The following is a 24,532-nucleotide window of genomic DNA, read 5'->3' on the forward strand; positions in this document are numbered from 1 at the left end:
TTGGGAGACCCCTGTGAAAGGGTCATTTGAGCCCCAAAGGGGTCGCGACCCACAGGCTGAGAACTGCTGCAGCTGTCTCACAGAAGGGCTTCATGAAAAACAAAAAAAACAAAAACCATGAGAAAGGATTCGGGAAGCAGTGAAATGACCACCTTATACTTTCTTTATCCAGTGCAGGGGCAGTGAATTATTTAATGTGACTCTTCTTCTTTTTTTTTTTTACATTTCAATTTTTTTTCTTTAAAAGGAGTGAGTTGTGTACAGGGGGGTTAAATGCTTTATAGACAAGAAAAAAACTGTGCTAGCACCAACTTATTCATCATCATCTTCATCTTCTTCGTCCTCCTCCTCATCTTCCTCCTCCTCCTCCTCCTTCTTTTTCTTGCTTTGCTCGGCCTTGACAACTCCCTTTTTGGCAGCGTCGGGCTTCCCTTTAGGCCGGTACATGGCGATATCCTTTTCATATTTCTCCTTCAGCTTGGCGGCCTTCTTCTCGTAAGGTTGCTGGTCATCGGCCACAGTATTATCCCACATCTCTCCCAACTTCTTCGCAACGTCCCCGATGGACAGGCCAGGGTGCTCGCCTTTGATTTTGGGGTGATACTCAGAGCAAAACAAGAAAAAGGCCGAAGGAGGCCTCTTGGGTGCATTGGGATCCTTGAACTTCTTTTTTGTCTCCCCTTTAGGAGGGATATAAGTTTTCATTTCTCTCTCATAACAGGCCTTGTCCGCCTTAGCCATGTCTTCAAATTTCCCCTTCTCTTTAGCAGACATGGTCTTCCACCTCTCTGAGCACTTCTTAGAAAACTCTGAAAAATATGGAACGTTTCACGAATTTGCGTGTCATCCTTGCGCAGGGGCCATGCTAATCTCTGTGTCATTCCAATTTTAGTCTATGTCCTGCCCAAGCGAGCACTAATGTGACTCTTCTAATCAAAGTGCTCCTAACTCCCACCAGATGACCTTTCCTACATGGGTCTGAGTAAGAAGGTGGGGGAGCTGACTGGATGGCAATGAGGAAGAAAAGAGTGGCTAGAAAAGTTAGGTGCACGTTATCCTGTATCTTTTTATTTTTTTAGTAGTCTATTAAGTGGGCAATAACACTATGAAAATGTGAAACAGAAGCAACGAAATGACCACATGCTGTTAGAAAAAATGCTGAACACAGACCTGCCACAAAGTTGTACACACACACGCACACACACACACACACACACACACACACACGCACACACCCCACCCAGCAAAGTGCATTAAGGAAAAGAGCGATGCCTTACACTACTTCATAGGTGATTTAAGGATTTTCGAAGCAAACTTTTGTCCCTACAAATTTTACATCTAGTGTTGCCTCCTGACCTTCCCAGGATGTAAAAGTCACTTCCACTGGATGTGCATTTTTACCTGGAGAAGAAGTCTGTCTTTTGACATATTCTCGAGGAGTACTTAACCAACAACAATAAGAACCACTGATTTTCCACATCGAATCTTATCTGTTCTTTAAAATCTAACCAATGCAGGCTACCCTCTTGTTGAAAACATTTTAAAAGAATAGAAGAAAAAGAAGAAGGAGGAGGAGGAGGAGGAGGAGGAGAAGGAGGATTATGTGGCAAGCCTCGGCATGATTTCTTGCTTTGCCAAACTCTACCAAGGCTTAGCCAAATTAAACACTATTTGTGTGAGAGGGCCTCAAATTTCTTATTGATAAAACAAGGATATGGCCTAAAAGATCGTCTCCAAATTGAGTATTTCCATGAAGCATGAACAAATGGTCCCTTTCCCCAGACACATCTATTCATTTAACACAATGAGATACAACCCGACAAAACCGACATTGGCAAGATGGCAGAGCAGCAGAGACCCTCCGCCGTCGCCGGTAAAAGGAATGCTAAGTGATAAATCCACTTGGGAAAACTCACTCACTGCCATCAAGTCAATGCCGACCCGCAGCGACCCTATGGGACAGAGCAGAACTGCTCCTTTGAGTTTCCAAGACTTTGGAAGAACAGCTCGGTGTCTATTTTTAAAATAAAGTCTCACTATGCAATCCTACAATCACCCTCCTAAATATTTACCGAAACAAATAGAAAATTTATATCCACACAAACACCTGCACACCAGTGTTTACAGCAACTGTATTTATAATCACTCCAAACTGACATTAACCAAGATGTCCTCCAAGAGGAGAAATGCGTACATCTGACTAGTATTTGGCAATGAAAATAAATATGCTATCAAGCCACACAATGACATGGATGAATGTTAAATGTGTGTTACTAAGTGGGGGGAGAGGGGGAGGCAGGGGTGGGGAAAATCCACTCTGAAAAAGTCATATACTGTATCCTTCCAGTTATAAAACATTCTGGAAAGGGTCAACTATATAGATGGTAAACATATCTATATAGTCGCTAAGGATTCCCGAGGAAGAGGAGTTGAACAGATTAAGTGCAAGCAAGGGATTTCTAGGGTGGTGAAATTATCTGAATAATAATGTAATGAGAAACACAAGAAATCAAACATTTCACACAGCCTTAGAACTTTAGTGTATGCAAATACAAGGGAGCTTCAAAATTTTCGTGGATGACCCATGGCCCTACGGGGGACAACACTGGAGACTCAGTGTCGGGATTGGCCTGAACTGACCCTGCAACACCGAGACAAAACACTGAAGGTGTGCGGCAGAGCAATGTGGGGAGCAGAGGAGGGAGCCCCGAGGGAGTACAAAGGATAGACTCAGGGGCCAGAGCATGGCACCCCATCGGACTTGACTGGAGGACACGCCTAGAGTTCAAAAATCAGACCTTGATCTACTTACAGGTTTCTCTTTCTTTTTAAAATTTTTTCTTTTTTAAAATCAATTCCTTCTTTTATGGGTCATTGGTTGTCTTTTTTGTTGTCATCGTTGTGTTGTCTTTTGTTGCTTTGTCTTGGTATGCCCTTTTTTGGTGCATGTTATTATCCCTACAGATCTATCTTGATAAGATAGGCTGGAAGAACAGTCTAGAGGAGAAAACAATGAGACCAATGGTTCCAGGGGGACATGGAGAAGTGGAGGTGGGGAAAAGGAAGTGGTGTTGACCAACCCAGGGACAAGGGAACAACAAGTGATCCAAATCGGTGTGTAGGGTGTGACCAAGGGTAATGTAACCAAGAGGAATTACTGAAACCCAAATGAAGGCTGAGCATGATTGTGGGACAAGAGAAAGTAAAAGGAAATAGAGGAAAGAGCTAGGAGGCAAAGGGCATTTATAGAAATCTAAATAAAGGCATGTACATGTGTAAATATATATATGAGGATGGGAAAATAGATCTATGTACATATATTTATAGGTTTAGTATGAAGGTACTAGATGGACATTGAGCCTCCACTCAAGTACTCCCTCAATGCAAGAATACTTTGTTCTATTAAACTGGCATTCCATGATGCTCACCTTCCCGACACAATCGCTGAAGACAAAGCAGGTGAATAAGCAAATGTGGTGAAGAAAGCTGATGGTGACTGGCTATCAAGAGATAGCATCTAGGGTCTTAAAGGCTTGAAGGTAAACAAGCAGCCATCTAGTTCAGGAGCAACAAAGCCCACTTGGAAGAAGCACACCAGCCTGAGTGATCATGAGGTGTCGAAGGGATCAGTTATCAGGAATCAAAGAACAAAATATCATATCATTGTGTGCTCATCTCCCTGATATGATTGCTAAGACAAATGGGTGCATAAACAAATGTATTGAGGAAAGCTGATGGTGCTCAGCTATCAAAAGATAGAGCATCTGGGGTCTTAAAGGCTTGAAGATAAACAAGTGGCCATCTAGCTTAGAAGCAACAAAGCCCACATAGAAGAAGCACACCAGCCTGTGTGACCACTAGGTGTCGAAGAGATCAGGTATTAGGCATCAAAGAACAAAATATTATATCATTGTGAATGAGGGGGAGTGCAGAGTGGGAACCCAATGCCCATCAGTAGCCAACTGGACACCCTCTTACTGAAGGGTTGTGGGGAGGAGATGAGCCAGTCAGTTGCAGGGTAGCAATGATGAAACATACAACTTTCCTCTACTTCTTAAATGCTTCCTTTCCCCACTATCATGATCTCATTTCTACCTTACAAATCTGGCTAGACCAGAGGATATACACTGGTACACACAGGAACTGGAAACATAGGGAATCCAGGACAGATGAACCCGCCAGGACCAGTGGAGAGAGTGGCGATACCTGGAGGATGGAGGGAAGGTTGGAGTTGGGTAGAAAGGGGGAACCAATTACAAGATTCTAGATATAACCTCCTCCCTGGGGGATGGACAACAGAAAAGTAGGTGAAGGGAGATGTCAGACAGTGTAAGATATGACAAAATAATAATAATTTATGAATCTTGAAGGAGGGGGGAGGGAAGGGGAAAATGAGGAGCTGATATTAAGGGCTCAAGTAGAAGCAAATGTTTTGAGATTGATAATAGCAACAAATGTACAAATGTGCTTGACCCAATGGATGCATGTATAGATTGTGATAAGAATTGCACGAGCCCCCAATAAAATGTTTTAAATAATTTCATGGAAAAATGGAATGAAAAAATAATGGATTTTTAAAAATTAACTTTTTGAAGCCCTTGTAATTAAAAAAAATACGTAGGCTACAGGGAATTCCAGGAAGGAATAAAAATGTGGCAAAAGGATTTAAATATATTACAAATGAACCAAACAACCTCACTGAAGGAGGCAGGGAAAGGTGTTAAGTAAGTTTGGACTTGCGTTGAGCCTGTAGACTTCAAGGGATATGGAAATGTAAGTGAACACGATGCTCAGTCAGTGACGTTCTCACAGGGCACACTGCTGAAACCACTGCACACGTACACTGGAACGCAATAACTAACTAAGTGGATGGAAGATGGACAGAGCCAGGTTACAAATAAGTAATGTAAAGGAGCTCAGATATACATGTGCCGATGGATTAAATTTGGAGACTTCAGGGTAAACTCACGTTTAGCTTAATGTAGGCAGAGCTGAGCACACGTAGAAACACTTAGAGATATCTACCTATGCATAGATTAAATAGAAACACAGGGATCACCTTTTGCCATCATCTGTGAGAACCTAGAAGCAACAGGCATTTAGCACCCAGATCTTGATTTCCAACACCATTCCCAAGGAAAGGGACTCGAACACCCTGGAGAAAATGGCGCTGGCTTTATCCTGCCTTGCCTTTCTCCAGGAGAGAGGCTGCTGGGTTTGAGCTGCCAGCCTGGGGTTGGCAGGACTCTTCCTGCAGAGATGGATGCTTATGTTAAAATTTAACATCTTATCTTTGATTTCTTTTTTGATGCCTTTTTATTTGCTCTAGTTTTTATTTTCTACTTTCTTTTGGGCTGAAGTTTTTGTTTTAGTTTGTTGTTTTTGTTGGCTTTTTGTTTGGGGGTGATTTTTGTATGGTTTTCTTTATATGAAATCCTGGAGAGATAGATCTACAGAGACAGTAACTACATTCATATTTCTTAGAATTATGGTAAGGGAGATTGGAGGGAAATCGCGAGCTAATAATAATGGGTCCAGGAATGAAGAAACTGTTCCAAAATGGATGGTGGTAATGACTGCACAACTCTTTTAAATATATTTAAATCCTTGATTTGTATGTTATGCAAATTATACGTTAATAAAACTGTTAAAATATTTCAGATGAACCCGGAGCAAAGCCTGAGAAGCGAGCACAGTCAGGATGGGATGGTAAGACTCACACACATTCTGTGAACATGTTAGCAGGAGGGACCCGACCCCAGAGAAGGGCCTCATGCTTGGTCAAGTAGAGAGTGAGCGGAAACAAAGGCAGACCCTGGAGGAGGGCAGCAATGGGCTGGAACACAGGAAAGATCGCAGGGACGGCACAAGACAGGCAGTCTTTTATTCCTCTGTACACAGACTTACTCTGAGCAGGAACCAACCCAATGGTGCTTAACAGCAACAACCATGTAAGACGACAGACAGGATGAGAGGAAAGCGGGTGTGGGATAGTATACTTGCAACAATTCATTAAGTATGAAACTGTTACAAAATTAAATGTTAATTAAAAAAAACCTCCTTTCTACATTTAACAACTGTGACCAAGCTCTTTAAGCCCGTGCACTGTGGTCCTGGATGGGAGTGCACTGTGTGTGACACAGACCTGGCCTAGGCCTTGGGGAACTTATGCTTAATTTGAAGCAGTGAGGTGCAACAAAATAATAATAATAACAATAACAATAATAAACAAATCAACTCACTGCCATCCGAATCAATGCTGACTCATAGCGATCCTTTGTGGCTTTCCAAGATTGTAACTGTTTACGGAGTAGAAAGTCCAGTCTTTCTCCCAAGGAGATGCTGGTGGTTTCGAACTTTGGACCATGTGGATCACAGCCCAACAGGTAACCACTGCACCACAATACAAATAAAGACACAGCCCGTGTTGTAATGAGTTTATAAAGTCTAATAGCTGCAGAGAATGAAGTGGCATCCTGAGCCTGGCCTAAAGAGATGCTTCATACACATTACAGCCAGGGGTGGCATTTTAATAGAAACGGGTGGTCATTTTCTGTTTATGACAGAGGGAAGTATAAGGAAGGGTGTGAGGGAAGGGCAGCACATGAATGGGTGTATTAGAAGGAGAAGTCCTGGCATCAAATTCCATATCTCTTTTTAAATTAGTCACATGAAATCTTCAAGCTTCAATTATCTTGCCAGTAAAATTCCAGTCATAACACCTATTCTGAAGAGTTGGTACAAAGATTAGATTGTGTGATTCTACAAACTTCCCGGCACCCTGAATGTTCACTTCCAATGGGTTAGCTGGGAGCACAAGACCATGTGCTGAGGCCTGACCATGTCTGCTCCAGCACACTGTCTTTAGGACTCTTTCTCCAGGGAGTTCACAGACCACAGAACTGCTAACTATGTTTGCCCCCAAATTCCCAATATACCTCTCTCCTGGAGAACTCTTGCCTCTCCATACTTGCCTTTCTTATTGTGATAGTCAGGGGGCAGTATGCCAACATGGGTCCTGTCGGAACATGTTCCTGTAAGAACAGAGTTTACCCGTCAATCAGGTGGCAGCTTGATGAGAGGATGACCAAGATCATTGGCTCTCTGGAGGCTGGCCCCACTCTCTCACACTACTTCCACTTACCTGTTGATAAGCCACGAGGAGCCATGCCTAGACCTGCAAGAGTCCTGGAGATACTTTCACCACCAATGGATCCACAAGGCTTTGCACCCACCAGCCTGTGATCTTCCTGCTTTTTGCATCATTGTATGTGCTGCATGAGTCTGAAGAGGGGTTTTGGACTAATATCAGGCTTATGGGCTAATGTCAGACTTATGGACTTGATCTGCCGGGGCTGGGGTGTTTTCTTAATATACAATTACTCTTTAATATAAAACTCTTTCTTATACATAGATGAGTGTCTCTGGATTTGTTTCTCTAGTCAACCCAGGCTAACACACTTATCTATGAAAGTCTAGAATAGACTGGCTCTATAACTCAGCAGGGCTGTACAAGACATAAAACATGTTCTTTCTAGTTACTTTGCTTTCATACAAGGAAACTCAATTTATCTGGCAGCGGATATAGGAAGCTTTGTCCAATTTATTCCTGGGAGCAGGGATTATGCTCTTATGGAGAAAAAGACAAAACCACATTGGAACACAAAATCTAGGAGATGCTATCGCATTAATTTGCACACTATGAATTCAGATTCTTGACAATTTACATAAAATGCATGCAGTCCACTGAATAATAAAAATAGGTGCTGGTCATTATAGTGGACCAGCATTGAGTAATACATTCTATTTACGTTAATTGACTTGGTAAAATATTCCATTTTGAATGACAAGGGGGTATCAAAGAACCCGGAATTACGCTGGGTGGAGTGGAACTTTCATAGTACGCATTTGCCCTTGTAGATGAGCATCTAGCAACTCACAATGAGTTAGCGCACCCATTGGCATCACCTGGGAAGGTTCTAGCTGGTAATTTTTTCCATAAAAGCAGCTTCTCTGAACCTCATTTTTTTTTATGACCAGTTTAAGAGAGACAGCGTGGGGCTATGAAATTTTGTTCCCTGCTCTAGAAAAATGCCACAGAAACTGTTCTGATGTTGAACGCAGCTTACAAGGACAGCACTATGGGAAAACTCAAGTGTAGAAGTAGTTTTCTTGTTTCAGAAAAGGTGAAATGTCGATTGATAACAAACCTTGTTCTGGACATCCATGAACTTCCGAACGGATGAAAATGTCCTCATAGTGTATTTGGAGTTCGTTGCACCAGGTCAGACTGATAATCAAGCTTTCTATTTCGAGGTTCTGAAAAGATTGCATAACCGTGTGACAAAAGAAGCCTGATTTGTGGCAGGTGGGGCACTGGTTTTGCTACCACGACAATGCACCTGCTCATGCAGCCATCTCAGTGCTCCAGTTTGTAGCAAACAGAGCATGCATCTCTTGCTCCATGCACCTTACTCACCTGATCTTACTCGGTGTGACTTCTTTTTGTTTCCGGGAATGAAGAGGAACATGAAAGGACAAAAATTTGACCACATAGAAGAGGTGATGAAAAAGTGAGGGAGGCGCAGTCAGCCATCCAAGCAGGTGAGTTTGAAAAATGTTTCCAAGAGTAGAATAGCAGGTTTTCCAAATGTGTTAAGTGTAATGGAGAATATTTTGGAAGGGATAGGTTGTTTTGTTTTTGTTTTTTAAATTAAATAAATAGCTTTGAAAATGTATCTGTTTTGAGGGGTACCCCCTCATATATTAAATGTACCCATCACCCATTCCTACTCGCAGCAACCCTATACAGGGTTTCTGCAGCTGTAAACCTTTCTGGAGAAAATCGTCACATCCGTCTCCCACAGAGCAATAGATGGGTTTGAACCACCAACCTTGAGGTTCCCAGTTCAATGCTGACCCCACAAGCACGATGAGAGCTCCTACATTAAATGTATAGAAGCATACATTTTAACAAGCATATTTGAGTGTTTGGGTCACAATCATTCTGGGCACATGCGATTGGACCCCATTAGTATTCTCAAAGTTGAAGCCAAGCAGAAAATCATCAAAATATCTGTGCATGAACTAGTGCTAGACACACCATGCCGCTCGACTAGGAGTACCAGGGGGCCTCCCAATGAGGTGGTGCTTACCTGGACAGTCAGATACACTTACATCTCCTCTCCACCCGTGCCCAGGAGGCAGGAAGCTGCCATTACTGACTTCATTTAATTGAATGCAGCGGGGCATCTCTAGCACAAATCGAAGAAGTGGGTAGCTTTGCATCATCCCCACCAGCTCTGCAGGAAACACAGGATTCGACGTTATCCCACCTCCTCTCTCTGCATCCTAAAATCTGGTGAAGGCCCTGACTATTTAGGCAGAATCAACATTTATATCAACATTTCTATCTTTATCTGTAACACGAAGCTCTCGCTCAGCCTGCTATGAGGATGGAATAAGAGAAGAACGTGTCCCCTGGAACAAATACCAGAGAGATTACCAAGAAGGCTGTGATAGAAACCCATGCCTGGTGACATTTTTAATGAATTCTTTAATATTGCAAGGGGTTTTCCAAATGTTGTGAAAATATAGACTTGAGATAATCAGCATTTCCATGAACTTTTTGAAGCCCCTTTGTATATAAATTTTATTTTACAAAATAAAATATCTTCATTCCAATGCCTCATATTGCCTTACCAATTTTAGCTATTCATAATATTTTTTCCCCTATGGAACTACCCAAAGTACAATGAAAAGGGGTAAATTAAGAGAATGTGTTTTTAATACAAGCAACAAGATAAAACTCTTAACAGCCTTCTGTTCGTTATTTTTATTAATAGTACCCTACATTTTATTCTTCATGATTTTTTATAAATTTTCTTAATTTTATGCCCATTGGTCTGTTTTGTAGATGAAAAAATGTGTTCATAAATGCTACATTAAAGTCATATAGCAAGTAACTGTTGAATTCAGGATCAGATTTCAGGTCTCCTGGCTATAAAGTCCATGCTATTTGCAGTGCAATAATATAGTGGCACATATGGTTAAGCATGCAACTGTGGGAGGAAAGGCTGATGGTTCAAGTCTGCACAGAGACATTTGTGAAGACAATTGACTTCCGATAATACCATAACCTGGAAAACAAAACTGCACATATGAAGTCTCCATGAGTCAGGATAGACTTGATGACTGTTAGTAATAGTTTTCGTGTCAACTTGGGTGGCCCAGAATTCTCCCCTGATGATAAAACATAGTGTGGTCAACTCTTTGATAGGATCTTCTGTGAAGCAGCCAAGCAGTCGTGGGAAGAATGAAGGATACAATTGAAGGAAGCTTCATTTGGGGCGTGGCCAGCTCCTAGTATAGATTGACACTGTGCAGAAGATTGCATCACTTCCTCTGCTGGCTCTGGACCCTGCGTCTGATTTGTTTTCTATCGTTTGCCTGTCCCAGAAGCCATCATCTGACTGTTGATCTCAGAATCATTCAGCTTGCATCCACCAGCCTGTCATTTTCCTGTTTCATCTTCTTGTTTCCTGTTCATCAGTCCCTGTAGCTGCACAAATCAGGAGAAGCCTCCAGCTCACATCTCTCCCTGGTTGGGGAGGAGGGGTGTAGTGTTACATGCTGGGCTGCTAGCCACAAGATCAGCAGTTCAAGACCACCAGTGAATCTGTGGGAGAAAGACAAGGCTTTCTATTCTCATAAAGAGTTTCCGCCTCAGAAACCCACATAGGCAGTTCTACTTTGTCCTGACTTGATGTCAGTGAGTTTGGTGTGGTCGGTTTACATGTACAAATACACACACATCCAAGTGTCACTGGTTTTGCTTCTCTAGAGAACCCACCCCGTCTACCACAGTGGCAAATAACAATACAACTGAAGAGAGAGTGGTTTTATCAAAAGGTTATGATTCAAATTAAATTTTTATAAAATGTAAAGAAGCCAATGCGATTGTGTTAACCTTTGTCATATCTCAGGACAATTCAGCTACCAAACCATGTGTTCAGTTATGGGATGCTGAAGACAAATCACAGTGGGATTCAAGCCCACAACGTTGACTAATCTGAGAGCCTCCCTCTGTAAGATAACCCCCTCCCTGCGAAAAAAGAAGTAAAATAAAAGTAAATCAACTGCCAGAGCCCATTTAAACTCATAGTGGCCATCTCCTGTGGCTCCGTGGCATAAAAGATGAGTGAGGTGCCCCATCATTCTCCTGGCGTATGGACTGGGGCTACCACTTTACTGTTAGTGGTCCAGGATGGCAGTGGGAGTTGGTTTTGTTTAGTTGTGTTTTGTTTTATGTACTTGAGAATTCTGAAGACATGGACTTATTTGGATCATAGAAAGGTAACTTGGTTGGAAACTGTACAATTCTACTTGACAGGATTGAATTATGGAATGATAGATGTATTAAATCCCAACAAATGAGGAAAAAATGTGACTCTGTGCAGGGATATAGGAAGGCTATTATTATTAATACCATTTGACATGCAGATGACACCACCTAACTTGCTGAAAGTGTGAACTTGAAGCACTTGCTGATGAAGATCAAGAATTGCAGCCTTCAGTCTGGATTACAACTCAATGTAAAGAAGACCAAAGAATGTGGCATCAGGATTGGAGGAAGGCTTATTAACATCCTGCGATGTGCAGATAACACAACCTTGCTTGCTGAAAGCGAGGAGGACTTGAAGCGTGTGCTGATGAAGATTAAGAATTGCAGCCTTCAGTATAGATTACAGCTCGGCACAAAGAAAATCAAAATCCGCACAACTGGACCATTCAGTAACATCTTGAGAAGTGGAAAAAAGATTGAGGTTGTCAAGGATTGTTTTCTTGCTTGAATGTACAAGGAATGCTCAAGGAAGCAGCAGTCAGGAAGCCAAAAGCCATGTTGCATTAGGTAAATCTGCTGCATAAGCTATCTTTAGAGTATTGAAGAGTAATGGTGTTACTTTGAGGAGCCCAGGTCCAAGTCATAGTCCACTGAAAGTTGGACTCTGAATAAGGAAGACCAGAGAAGAACCGACGCACTTGAATTGTGGAGCTGGAGAAGGACATTGAAAGTGCCGTGGACTGCTAAAAGGACAAACCGAGTTGTCTCTAAGGCCAGAGTGCTCCGTAGAGACAAAGATAGCAAGACTTCATCTTACATCTATTGGACATACTGTCAGGAGAGCCCAGTCCCTGGAGAAGGACATCATGCTTGGCGGGGAAGAAGGGCAGTGAAAAAGAGGAAGGTCCTCACCAAGATGGATGGACACAGTAGCTGCACCAAAAGCTCAGGCGAAAGACTAATTGTGAGGATGACGGAGGAACTGCCGTTGAGCACAGGGTCTCCATAGGTTGCAGTCAACTCAATGGCACCCAACAACGACAGTGCGCAGGGATGAATGGATCACATCTCATACGTCCGTACTTGCATCAGTCAAGGTTCCTCTCACTGGAAATGACAGGCCCCAACTTGAACACAGAAATTTCTTACAAAAACAGAGAAGCCAAGATCACGTGCCTGGACTTCATGACCTTAAAGACTTTGTTTGTGTTAGGTGGAAGCTTTCATTTGGTCCAGGGTTGGGGGAAGGAGGGGAAGGAGATCGAAGAAGCTAGAAGACAGACCAGACAACTCTAAGAAGGGTTCCCTGTGTGGGGGTAAAAATTTTAAAAATCTGAATAGACCTGGGTTCAGAGAGATGCTCTCGAAGAGTGCCCACACCTAAGTAGAGAGGTCTTGACAAAGGTGGGGATTGGTAAGATCTTGAACTTTTGTAAATGAAAGCAAAGGGGCCGAAAATTCTGGGTATTATGCTAATGTGAATTCATTTCTACCCAGAGACTGGTGAGGCCTGGGGACAGGACTTACAGGTTTATTAGAAGTATGATACCAAGCAGGGAGAGAGGGAATCTCCCCACTCCAGTGGTACACACAACATGAGAGTACTGCATGAATGTGGTTTGGCACAATGAAAGAGCTGCAGTGCTGGGGACAACAGGTGGTGAGCGGGGAGGAGGGGGCACAGGCAAGCACCCTGGGCAGCAGCATCTGCTTTTAAGCTGATCGGCAAAGAAGTAAAAAGGTGGTGTTTGGGTGGGCGCATTCTGGTGAAACACTGAGGATCACCCAGAATAACTGGTAGAGATGCTTAAGGAACCTACAAGTGAATGAGGCAGAGACAAAGAAAGAATCTACATGTACCGCTATTCTGACCCTGTTGTTTTTACCCCCTACCTAGGGTGACTTGAGAAACACCATGCACCCATGAATAAAAATGTGTAGCTATATCTCTCTGTCTCTTAAGAGGTCTCTGAGGATTTCTTCTTAAGCACACAACTAAAAACACAAGTTGCCATCAAATTGATGCCAACTCATGGTGATTCCATGTGTATCAGGGTAGAAATGTACCCCACAGAGCTTTCTATGGTTGATGGTCCAGATGTAGATTGTCAGCCTCTTCTTCCCACAGGCCTCTGGGTGGGCTTGAACCCCAAACCATTCAATTAGCAGCTGAGCACATTAACCTTTTGCACTCCTTCGGGTGTCTAACTGTATGACTACATGGTACTTAATGTCAGGGAAGTTGTTGTGATGTTTATCTGCTCTTGTTCTGAACGGTGCCTGGTAGGAACTCAGGAAATGCTTACTGCTGTGATGTTCATCATGATGCCGCGCACACATGACATTGTCAGCCTCGTTTCCATTCAAAACCAAGGATTCCACCAGTGATACTAGTCAAAATGTCTTGAAGTGATGCATATGGATATGGCTATAGAGATCTTTTGAAATTCATAACACATCAGTTATGTTTCTCTTAAAAATATGCTTTGTGTTACATATGACTTGTACTCTTGATAATGTATAAATGACAGCTAATTATAAAAAAAGGCAAATAGTATTTTAAACACTGATCATTCCAACATTTTTTTGAGTAAATATATGGACAGGTAAAGGAAGTAATGCTTTCTCATCTACTTCTGTGGTAGATTTAGAAAGCTTCTTCCATAGGTGTGCAGGAAGGGGATAGCACTTCAGGGTGAGAAGAGCTTGGGTTTAAAGTCAATTCGACTAAAAATCTCATCTTTATTCTGCCAGTATCTAGTCATGTGACCTTAGATTAGTGGACCTCAGTTTTCTCCTCTGTATAGTGGGACTACCACTAATCTCACCACTGTCGCTCAAAGAACTTGTACATAGAAGCACTGAAAAAAATCACTACCATTGAGTCAACGCTAATTCAATGAACCTATAGGATGGGATAGAACTGCTCCTTTGGGTTTCCAAGGCCATTCATCTTTATAGGACTGGACAGCCTCATCCTTCTCCCATGGAGCCACTGGTGGAGTCCGGTAACCTTATGATTAGCCATCCATGGTATATCCCAGTAAGTCCCCAGGGCTCTTTTTTTTAAAAAAAATCATTTTATTAGGGGCTGAAACTCTTATCACAATCCATCCATACATCAATTGTGTAAAGCACATTTGTACATTTGTTGCCATCATCATTCTCAAAACATTTGCTCTCCACTTAAGCCCCTGGTATCAGCTCCTCATTTTTCCCTATCCATCCCCGCTCCTACCTCCCTCATGAATCCTTGATAATTTATAATTACTATTTTGTCCTATCTTGCACCATCCGATGTCTCACTTCACCCACTTTTCTGTTGTCTGTCCCCCAGGGAGGAGGTTATATATAGATCCTTGTAATTGGTTCCCCCTTTCCACCCCACCCTCCGTCCACCCTCCTGGTATTGCCACTCAAACCACTGGTCCTGAAGAGATCATTCTCCCTGGATTCCTTGTGTTTCCATTTCTGATATATACCAGTGTACATCCACTTGTCTAGCCAGATTTGTAAGATAGAATTGGGATCATGATAGTGGTGAGGGGAGGAAGCACTTAGGAATTAGATGAAAGTTGTATGTTTCATCATTGCTACATCACACCCTGATTCTTCTCCTCCCCGAGACCCTTTTGTAAGGAGATGTCCAGTGGCCTAAAAATGGGCTTTGGGTCTCTACTCCTCACTCCCTATCTCATTCACAATGATATGATTTTTTTGTTCTGATGATGCCTGATACCTGATCCCTTCAACACCTCATGATCGCACAGGATGGTGTACTTCTTCCATGTGGGCTTTGTTGCTTCTGAGCTAGATGGCCACTTGTTTACCTTCAAGTCTTTAAGACCCCAGATGCTATATCTTTTGATAGCTGGGCACCATCAGCTTTCATCACATTTGCTTATGCACCTATTTGTCTTCAGCGATTATATCAGGGGGGTGAGCACACAACGATATGATTTTTTTGTTCTTTGATGCCTGATAACTGATCCCTTTGGTACCTCATGGTCACGCAGACTGGTGTGCTTCTTCCATGTGGGCTTTTTGCTTCTGAGCTAGATGGTTCCTTGTTTATCTTCAAGCCTTTAAGACCCTAGAAGCTATTTCTTTTGATAGCCGGGCACCATCAGCTTTCTTCACCACATTTGCTTATTTACCCACTTTGTCTTCAGCAATTATGTCAGGAAGACGAGCATCATGGAATGCCAGTTTAATAGAACAAAGTGTTCTTGCATTGAGGGAGTACTTGAGTGGAGGCCCAATGTCCATCTGCTACCTTCATACTAAACCTATAAATATATGCGCATAAATCTATTTCCCCATCCTCATATATAAATATATTTACATATGTACATGCCTTTATTTAGACCTCTATAAATGCCCTTTGCCTCCTAGCTCTTTCCTCCATTTCCTTTGACTTTCCTCTTGTCCCATTATCATGCTCAGCCTTCATTTGGGTTTCAGTAATTCCCCTAGATTACATTACATTACCCTTGATCACACCCCTACCAGGCCTCCTACACTTTCCTCACCACCGATTTGGATCACTTGTTGTTCCCTTGTCCCTGGGTTTGTTAACACCACTACCTTTCCCCCCACCTCCCCTTCTCCCATGTGCCCCCCGGAACTGTCAGTCCTGTTGTTTTCTCCTCCAGATTGTTCATCCAGCCTATCTTATTTAGACAGACCTGTGGAGATAATAACATGCACAAAACAAGACAAAGCAAATCCAAGCAACAAAATAAAAGAAAACAACAAGTCAATGACAAAAGCAAAACACAACAATAATAAAGAAGAGCTTGTAGTTAGTTCAAGGACTGTTTGTTGGCCTTTAGGAGTCTTTTCCAGTCAAGTCTGTTGGGGTGCCAAGCCCTGGCCCCAAAGTCTATTTTCGGTATTCCCTGAGAACTTTATTGCTCTGTTCCCCTTGCTGTTGTGTTCCACGCCCTTAGTGTTTTGCCTTGGTGTGGTGGGATCAGATTGGGCATAATTCCCACACTGTGTCTCCAGTGTTTTCCCCTGTAGGGCTATGGGTCAGTGAGGGATGTCGTGTCTCATAGTGGGGCCAGCCATGTGGTCTTCATGTGGATTGGCTGCTCTCAGCAGGAATATCATTTTCAGGGCTTGACGGGCCAGGATGTGCTCCACTCTCTCTTCCTCTGCTTTCATTTGCTCCCGTGTGTTCTGATCAGACATTCCACATGGCTCCTTAGTACAAAGAAGGTGATAAAAAATTACCTCTCTATGGAAAGCCAACAAACAAACTCATTGCCATTGAGTTGATTCCAACTCATAATGACCTTCTAGGACAGAATATAACTGCCCCTGTGAGTTTCTGAGACTGGAAACTCTTTCCTGGAGAAGCCTCATCTCCTGCCCGGTGGCTGGTCATTTCCACCTGCTGACATCATGGTTAGCAGCCCAGACAGAAGCCCGCCATGCCGGCAGGGAACCTAAGGGAGCAGGACTGTATTAAAAATACCCACGCTGGGAAATAGCTTATTAAAGGCCTTTTCTTCATCAGAATGATGTCTTTCTCTTGTTTTCTCCATTTTCCATCAAGTAGACTCTGATTCATTTTCCCAAAGGCTTACTTTTTGATAATTGTATTGATTCTTTAAAATTTATGGGGGGAATTGTACGAAATAGCAATTGATGCTATGAGTTGATCTCATGTGGCGAGTAGTCTCTCTAACATGAACAGCCACACAGCTGCTCTGGCCATCAGTGGCTGTCAAAGGATCAATATGTGTATGTTTGCCACTGCAAAACGGTCCCTACAGCGGCTCCTTCCCCGTTGGTTCAAGGGCAAAGTTGTCCCTCAGAGGAAAAGGAGAACTCACTGCATATGGTAAAATCACTCATTTCATTCTATGACCTTCACTGATAACTACACTCCGTGGAAGAATGATATGAATCCGTCTGGAAGGAATCCGCAGGAAGGGTGCTAGAAGGTAGTGGCTTGAGGGCTTAAAAAGGCCAGAACACGGGTAAGAGGAATATGTTCCTCAGCGTTGGCAACTCTTGTCAAACAAGCCTGTCAGCACGTTTCCCTCCACCTAGGACATTAGTTCTTATTTTTAGTCTCTCATTAAACTCAGTAAGACAGGTGTCTGCAGAATGTGAAATTTCATTGATATGCTTGCTCTGCATATAGATAGAAATCGCATGGTCCCTTATTATCAGTAATGTTTGCTATACAGGTAGAAGCTTACAAGCTTGTTAATAATGGGATTAAAGGAGATCTTTAGTTTCCCTGTAGTGCAGATGCCGCTTCAAGTAACAATCTTTAGTAAAATCTTAGCTAAGTGTCAGCTAAGTGTCTTGGTTAAGTGTCCTGCTGCTGATGTTGTGTGTTTTAAACCAACTCACAAAATGAAGAACTGGGCACAGACCTGGTAGAAAAGTAGATTGCCCAGCCTATTTATTGTACAAGTGAGCAAATCAGAGCTCTCTCATAAGAGCTCATCTTCGTTAATGACAATTCTACCTTTCTAGATGCACAAGTCAAAATCTGGAGCCATATTGGATTCCATCTTCTTCTTTCTTAACTCAAGTCCACCTTACTCACAAATCCCATCATCTGTACTTTCGATCCCCACAATTACAATTCTTGTTAGCATCACCATTGTTGTGCCCGTACCCAACCTTCACAACTCTCTACCACGGCTTATTGCTGTGATCTTTTAACGCATGAGCTTGTTAAAATACCGTATAAACTCGAATATAAGCTGACCCGAGTATAAGCCGAGGTACCTAATTATGACCTGGGAAACCAGAAAACTGATTGACTCGAGTATAAGCCTAGGGTGGAAAATGAAGAAGCTATTGGTGAGTTTCAATAATTAAAAACAAATGAAAATAAAATTACTAAAAATGGAGATATCAGTGGGGTAATGTATTTAAATATTTATTTTAAATTAAAAAATAAATAAAAGGACAAGTCATTTAACATTAGTAAACCAGCACAGTAAGTGGAAAATAGGTTCAACAAAACAATAAGGTATCAACAATGATACCTTAAGAATACTATTCCTTGAGCTCAATCAGCAACCAAGCTAACTTGTAAAGAATTGAAATCCTTCAAAACTGGATTCCTCATCATCATCTGTATCCCAATGCAGAGCTTCAGCTGGTGTGAGGTCATCATAGACGTTGTCCTCACTGAGATTGCCGTCATCACCATCACTGCTGTCATTTTCATACAAAGCGCAGTCTTCACTGCCATCCATAGCATTACTAATACTACATTTCTGGAAGGCATGTTGCACCATGTCTTCTGGAATGTCTTCTCATGCATCTCAAACCCACTTTGCTATTAACTCCATGTCAGGCTTCATGAGATTTCCTCCTTTTGTTAGTCGGGCTTGACCAGATGACATCCATCCATGCCACATCCTTTGCACACGGTCTTTAAAAGGCTGCAGTACAGAGGCTGCAGTACAGATGTAAGCCCACCTGGAATCACGGCTAAAGTAACTTGACTAGATTTTTGCCAGTTTTTTTATGTCATCCGATAGGTGGGCTCTGAACATATCCCAAACAAGTAACGATGGCTTTTTCTTTAAGGCTCCTCCTGGTCATCGGTTCCAAATTTCTTCCAGCCATTTTTCTGTTCCATCTTCATCCATCCAGCCTTTAACATGTGCATGCATAGTAATTCTTGGTGGGAAATTGATCTTTTTAGACAAGGTCTTTCTTCTAAAAATAATGACAGGACGCAGCTTAGTTCCATTAGCCAAACATGATAGAACAACTGTAAAGTGGTTTGTTTTTTTTTCAGTTCCTGTGGTTTTGAGAAAAATGTTTTTTTCTCCTAAACTTGCCACAGTTCTGTTGCTTGGAAGATCAAAAGTCATGGCAGTTTCCTCCATATTCCCAATATCTGCCAGGTCATAATTATAAATCCTTCTTTGTTTTATAATCAGTGACTGGAATGACATAATTTTTTCTTCAAGATTTCTGGGAAATCTTTGTTCTTTGTCTCAAACATACCTGTAGGCTAAACCTATGCACGAAGCGGGTACACCATCCTGCTGACGCAGCAAATTTTTTAATGCCTGGTGCTTTATATGTCATCCTTAGCCGTTTGTAGAGCACGTATGCAGATTCCCATGTGTGTTACACAGTAACCATTTTGATGACACTCCATAACCCATTTATGCAATTCACTCTCTAGAGCCCCATAAAAAGACGTGAAACCATGTCCAGCTTTCTTAGCTTTTGGAATCAATTCCAAGTAGCCTTCATTTTCCACCACTCCCTCACTTGCTTTTCGTCAACACAGAATTCCCTATTTGCAATATTGTTATTGCTCTCTTCTGCTCTTGACACAACCTTCATTTTGAATCCAGCTTCATATGACCTACGTTTTTGTTTTGGTTCAAGAGTATCCATTTCTAATAGAATATAAAAACAAGACTTTGAAAAAGAACTTTCATGGTAATGCCACCCCCACCCCCCACCCCCGCGACGTGTTAGCCTGGAGGAGGGGGAAGGAGTCCGTGCAGGGGGGGGGGGGGATCCAGGATGTAAATTAACACAGAGACCAGAGGGGAGAGACAGAGTGCAGCCACAGACACATCCTTACCAGTTCAGCTGCAGGCGTAAGTGAATCACTAAAGGTGCTTCTGCAAATTGGAGCCGTCCTTGTCATAGGACGGCTCTGATTGGTTAGATGTGAGTAAACAAACATTCAAAGCCCTGCAGTGTCAGCGGAGCTTTGAATGAACAGCAGAGAAACGGCAATCACCCATGATATAACGGGCGCTTGACCCGTTACCTGGGGGGGGGGGGGCTGTGAGATGTTACACCTCGCTGGGGTACCACTGACCCATGTATAAGCCGAACCCGTTTTTCAGCGCATTTTTTGTGCTGAAAAACTCGGCTTATACACGTGTATATATGGTACATGTCTGATCAGCTCATTCCTCAGCTCAGAATCTTGCAGCGGGTTCATAAGTCATTCAAAGAAAAAGCTAAAGGCCTTACAATACCATACAAGGCCTTACATGATCCACTGAATCCCCCATACCTTTGTGACCTCATCTCCTGCTACACTCTTCCCCCCCCCCACACACACACACACTCTAACCCAGATACTCAGATCTCCTGCTTGCCCAGGTATACACTTTTTTAGAAGCCTGAGCTATGATGTACACACAGTAAAAATGCACAAATAATAAATGTACAGTTAAGACCGACACTGGAAGTGATAGCCATCCTTGTCTCCACTACCTAATTAAGACATAGAATATTTCCTCTTCTTCAGAAAGTCTCCTCGGGTCCTTTCCCACTCAATTCACATCCATCCTCATGGACAGCTCCTGCTCTCATGTCTGTCACCATAGATGAGGTTTTCCTGTTTTGAGAATTAATATAAGTGGAGCCAAATAGTATAAATGTCAATTCTGTATCCGGTTCCCTTAACTCAACATATTGTTACTGAGGCTCTTTCATGCTGTAGCATGCATGCATACTTATTTGCCTTTTAATTGCCACAAATACTCCATGACATGAATATGCCATAATTCATCTTCTGTTGATGGGCGTTAGGGAGGTGTTTATCTTTAAACCAATATGGCTAGAGCTATGACTGATATAAATATGAATATTCATGTTCAAGCATTTGTGCGGACACATGTTTTCATTTCTCTTAGCAAATATCTAGGAATGAGATGATTGGATGACAGAGTTAAGTGTGTTTAACTGACTTGCTTCTGTCCCTTGTTCTTGCTACACCCTTCACCTGCCATGGTCTTCCCCAAGCATCACATAGCTCACCCCCTTATTTCTTCCAGGCCACCCTCCCCTTCCCCTCAACCCTAGTTCTCACCGCTCTTAGTACACTTTCTAGTTTTTCCATAGCACTCTCTAAAATAGTATATCATGTTCGTTGACTCAGCGTTCCCACATTAGGATTACAGCAGGGCTTTTAAAAAATAAAATGTCTCATTTCTTAATGTATCACCATTGCATAGACCAAACTAAAAATCAAACTCACTGTCATTGAGTAGACTCCGACTCATAGCACCCATAAAGGACAGTGTAGATATGCCCCTATGCATTTCTGAAGCCGTTACTATTCACAAGCGTAGAAAGTTCCGTCTTTCTCCCAATAAGTTGCTGGCAGTTTTGAACTGTTGACCTTGAAGTTAGCAGCCCGATGTGTATCCGCTATTCCAGGGCTCTAAGAGATATTTATTAAATGGAAAGATGAAACAAGGGGAAGGAGAGGTCAAAGGGTAATTGATTAGTATTAACAAATTAATGATAATCATTATTATTGTTGATAATAATAAATTAATTATTAATGAGAGCAATACCATTCCAGTAGACACTAAAGATCTATTTATTAAATGGAGAGAGAGGTCAGAAGGTAATGTCTGAAATGCCTTTCAAAATGTTTCTGCTCTCTTCTCTGTGACTTCTCAGGTCTCCTAAGCGCCCAGGTGGTGCCCAGATGCTCCCACTGAATTCGCTGACGCTCTGTCGGGACTGTGCTGCTGTTTGTGGATTTCCCATCCTGCTTCCCATTAGCACATGCAAGCCGGTCTGTGGTGTAGAGAGCTTCCATCTCAGTGGGAGTTCCTCTAAAGTCTCACATCGGACAAGAGGCTTGGGCTTCAGCTTTGTGGGACCTGTAAGGTCTCCTTCGTCTCAACCTAGTTGTAAGGGGAGTTCCGGGCCTCCTTCTGGTCTCCCATTCACGAGCTCCCTGTGCAGCAGCCCTGGCCCCGAAGAGGCTCCATCTCCAGAGTTTTTTCATTAAAAGACTCATGAATTATGGTTCTCTTCAAAGCATCTGCTACAAAAAAACAAAACAAAAACCTAGCTATGATTTGCTACCTTACCTGGCAGAAAAATTTAAATGCAGCATTTCCTCAGCCCTTTCAAAGACAAGCCTCACAAACAGAACAACAGAACAAGGACCACTGTTTATCAAGGCCTCTCCTTTTGAGAACATCAAAAAGAGGTGATAACTCTGCCTTGCCCATAACAGTAATTCATGCTTTAGGCATGGTCCATTCATGGTCCTGCTACTCTGGTAACTCACTCACTCACGGCCATCCAATCGATGCCAAAGCACAGTGACCGAGACGACAGAGTGGAACTGCGCCTGTGTGTTGCTGAGCCTGTCACTCTCTGAGGGAGCAGAAAGCCTTGTCCTTTGCCCTCTAAATGCCTCGAAAGCCTCACTCCTCTCACCAGCTCAGAGAGGGGCAGTGGAAGGCTATGGGTAAACAGTGAAAACCCAACATCAATTTGCAGAGTTCCCAAGTGGATTAAACCTCCATTGACTTCCTTCTGACCAGTAACCAGGAATGTGAATGACCTCTTCCTCAGGCGTTGTGCATTAAAAAGTGGATTACAACCATTCCCCTCAACAGCCCAGTGAAGGGTCGTCTCCCTTATGGGCTAAGCTGGATGTCTCCTTGACTGAGAATGTTCTACTGGTGCTGCCTAGTTATGAGGCATGCCCAGACTGTCAAGGTCAGAAGACCCTGGACCAATCTTGTCAGCTCTTCGGTGTAGCATTATGCACATGTCCCCATCTTGGTCCAATTCCCATTTCTATAGTCCCACCTGTAGTTGTGATGTATCCATCTTCCACCTATCATGCTTCTGTGACAACTTGCCTTATCATTAGCCTCTGGCTCTCTGTGAATCCTCCAACAGCATTATGGACTTGTGCTCATGGACGCCCACATCTGCACGCGCTGTCTTTCTTTGCCTTCTCTTTTCCTGTTTAAGATTTAATAAATGTTTTCCTTAGATTACATTTGAGATTTGGGGGTCTCTTCTGCACCCTGCAACAGAACTCACTTAAAATGCATATCACCGGAAGTTTGAGTGGTGTTGAAGGAGCTGAGAAGTCAAACAAAATGGTGAAGAAACCCAGAAATTAGCCACGTCGGAGAGCCATTACTGTCCCTAGGCTAAAAAAATCGAGAACAGAAACAAATTTAGTGGGTCCTGGACCGATTGCCCCTGGGATGCAGGTGGTCTCATGACAGGCTTCCTGGACAGGAGTGAAAGCCATGGAAAGCTACACAGTTAAGCCAGGGATACCCCCGAAGAAGGGCTAAAAGGAACAAAATTCCCTGACATCCTCCTTTCTCTCACCCTTCAATCTCCTGCCAGGCTTCCCACTGGCCACACCCAGCCAAGACCCAACTAACACAGGAATCTGAGAAAGGACACATAGGGGTCAGCCCCATGGAGCAGGGGAAGGCAAAGAATAACCCAAGGGCAGGAAAAGCTAGAAGGAACACGCAAAATAGAATTTGGAATACATTCAATAATTTGTATCAAAGTACATGGCTCTTGGCCAAGTGCTATTTCAGTCCCATTTTAAAAAATTTTTTATTTCAGTCCCATTTCAAAATACATATTAGCATAAGGAAGGGTAAAGGGCTCATACTCTCTTCTTTCAGAGGGGAAAAAATGAAAGAATGACTACTCAATAGGAAAACATGTCTAGAATAGACACATGCTCAAGCAGAGCACGGGAAGGGGGGTCTTGTTAGAAATTCTGCTCAACATAACCGTCAGCGGTGAAGAAAGGAGGCCAGAAGTTTCCAAGTTATTTCTAGCTCCTCCCTTCCCCAGCCCACGCCACCTGGCCCCTTCCAGTTGCAGCACAGGAAAAAAAATACTAACAGTAGAGGTTCAGAGATTATCTTGATACTAATCTTGATGGTGTGTATATTTTTAGAGAAAGGAGACTAGGAAACAAAATAAAATTTGAAGGTAACAGGTTTTTTTTCCCTTCTTCTCTGGCTTTCTACTTCCCTTAACAACCAAAAAAGCAGCCTACAAAATAGATATGTCCATGAAATGCAAGAATTCATATAGTTTTTAAACTTTTCATTCACTAGGCAAAATGTTATGATGAGACTTACAATTAGGCTATTTGGCATAAGGACTAACTAAATTACGAGTACTCGACAGTATCCAGGATTTTGAGTCCTAAGACATGGACCTGAGTGAGTGACTTCCTTTCGGCAAACAACTCAACATCTCTGCACCTCTCAACCAAAAAGCTAACTCACTGCCAGTCTACACTGGTCCACAGTGACCCTATAGGGCAGGGCAGAACTTCCCCTGCGAGCTTCTGAGATTAGAACTGTTCCCGGGAGTAGAAAGTCTCACCTCTTTCCCTCCTAGCGGCTGGTGACTTCGAAC

At 42.7% G+C, this 24,532-nt stretch overlaps 1 protein-coding gene and 1 non-coding gene across 2 annotated transcripts; both read right to left on the minus strand.

Moving 5' to 3' along the window:
- Positions 1 to 312: 312 nt before the first annotated feature.
- Positions 313 to 813, minus strand: LOC142445964 (high mobility group protein B1-like; the record flags this gene model as incomplete). Its single annotated transcript, XM_075547809.1, has 1 exon — positions 313 to 813. A coding segment is annotated over one exon (501 nt), but the record flags the coding sequence as incomplete, so codon positions are not given.
- LOC142447499 (U6 spliceosomal RNA) lies at positions 813 to 916 on the minus strand. Its single transcript, XR_012784197.1, has one exon. It is a non-coding gene; the product is annotated as a U6 spliceosomal RNA (small nuclear RNA).
- Between the last annotated feature and the right edge of the window lie 23,616 nt (positions 917 to 24,532).

The sequence above is a fragment of the Tenrec ecaudatus genome, chromosome 4 (assembly GCF_050624435.1).
Source record: "Tenrec ecaudatus isolate mTenEca1 chromosome 4, mTenEca1.hap1, whole genome shotgun sequence".
Classification (NCBI taxonomy): Eukaryota; Metazoa; Chordata; class Mammalia; order Afrosoricida; family Tenrecidae; genus Tenrec; species Tenrec ecaudatus.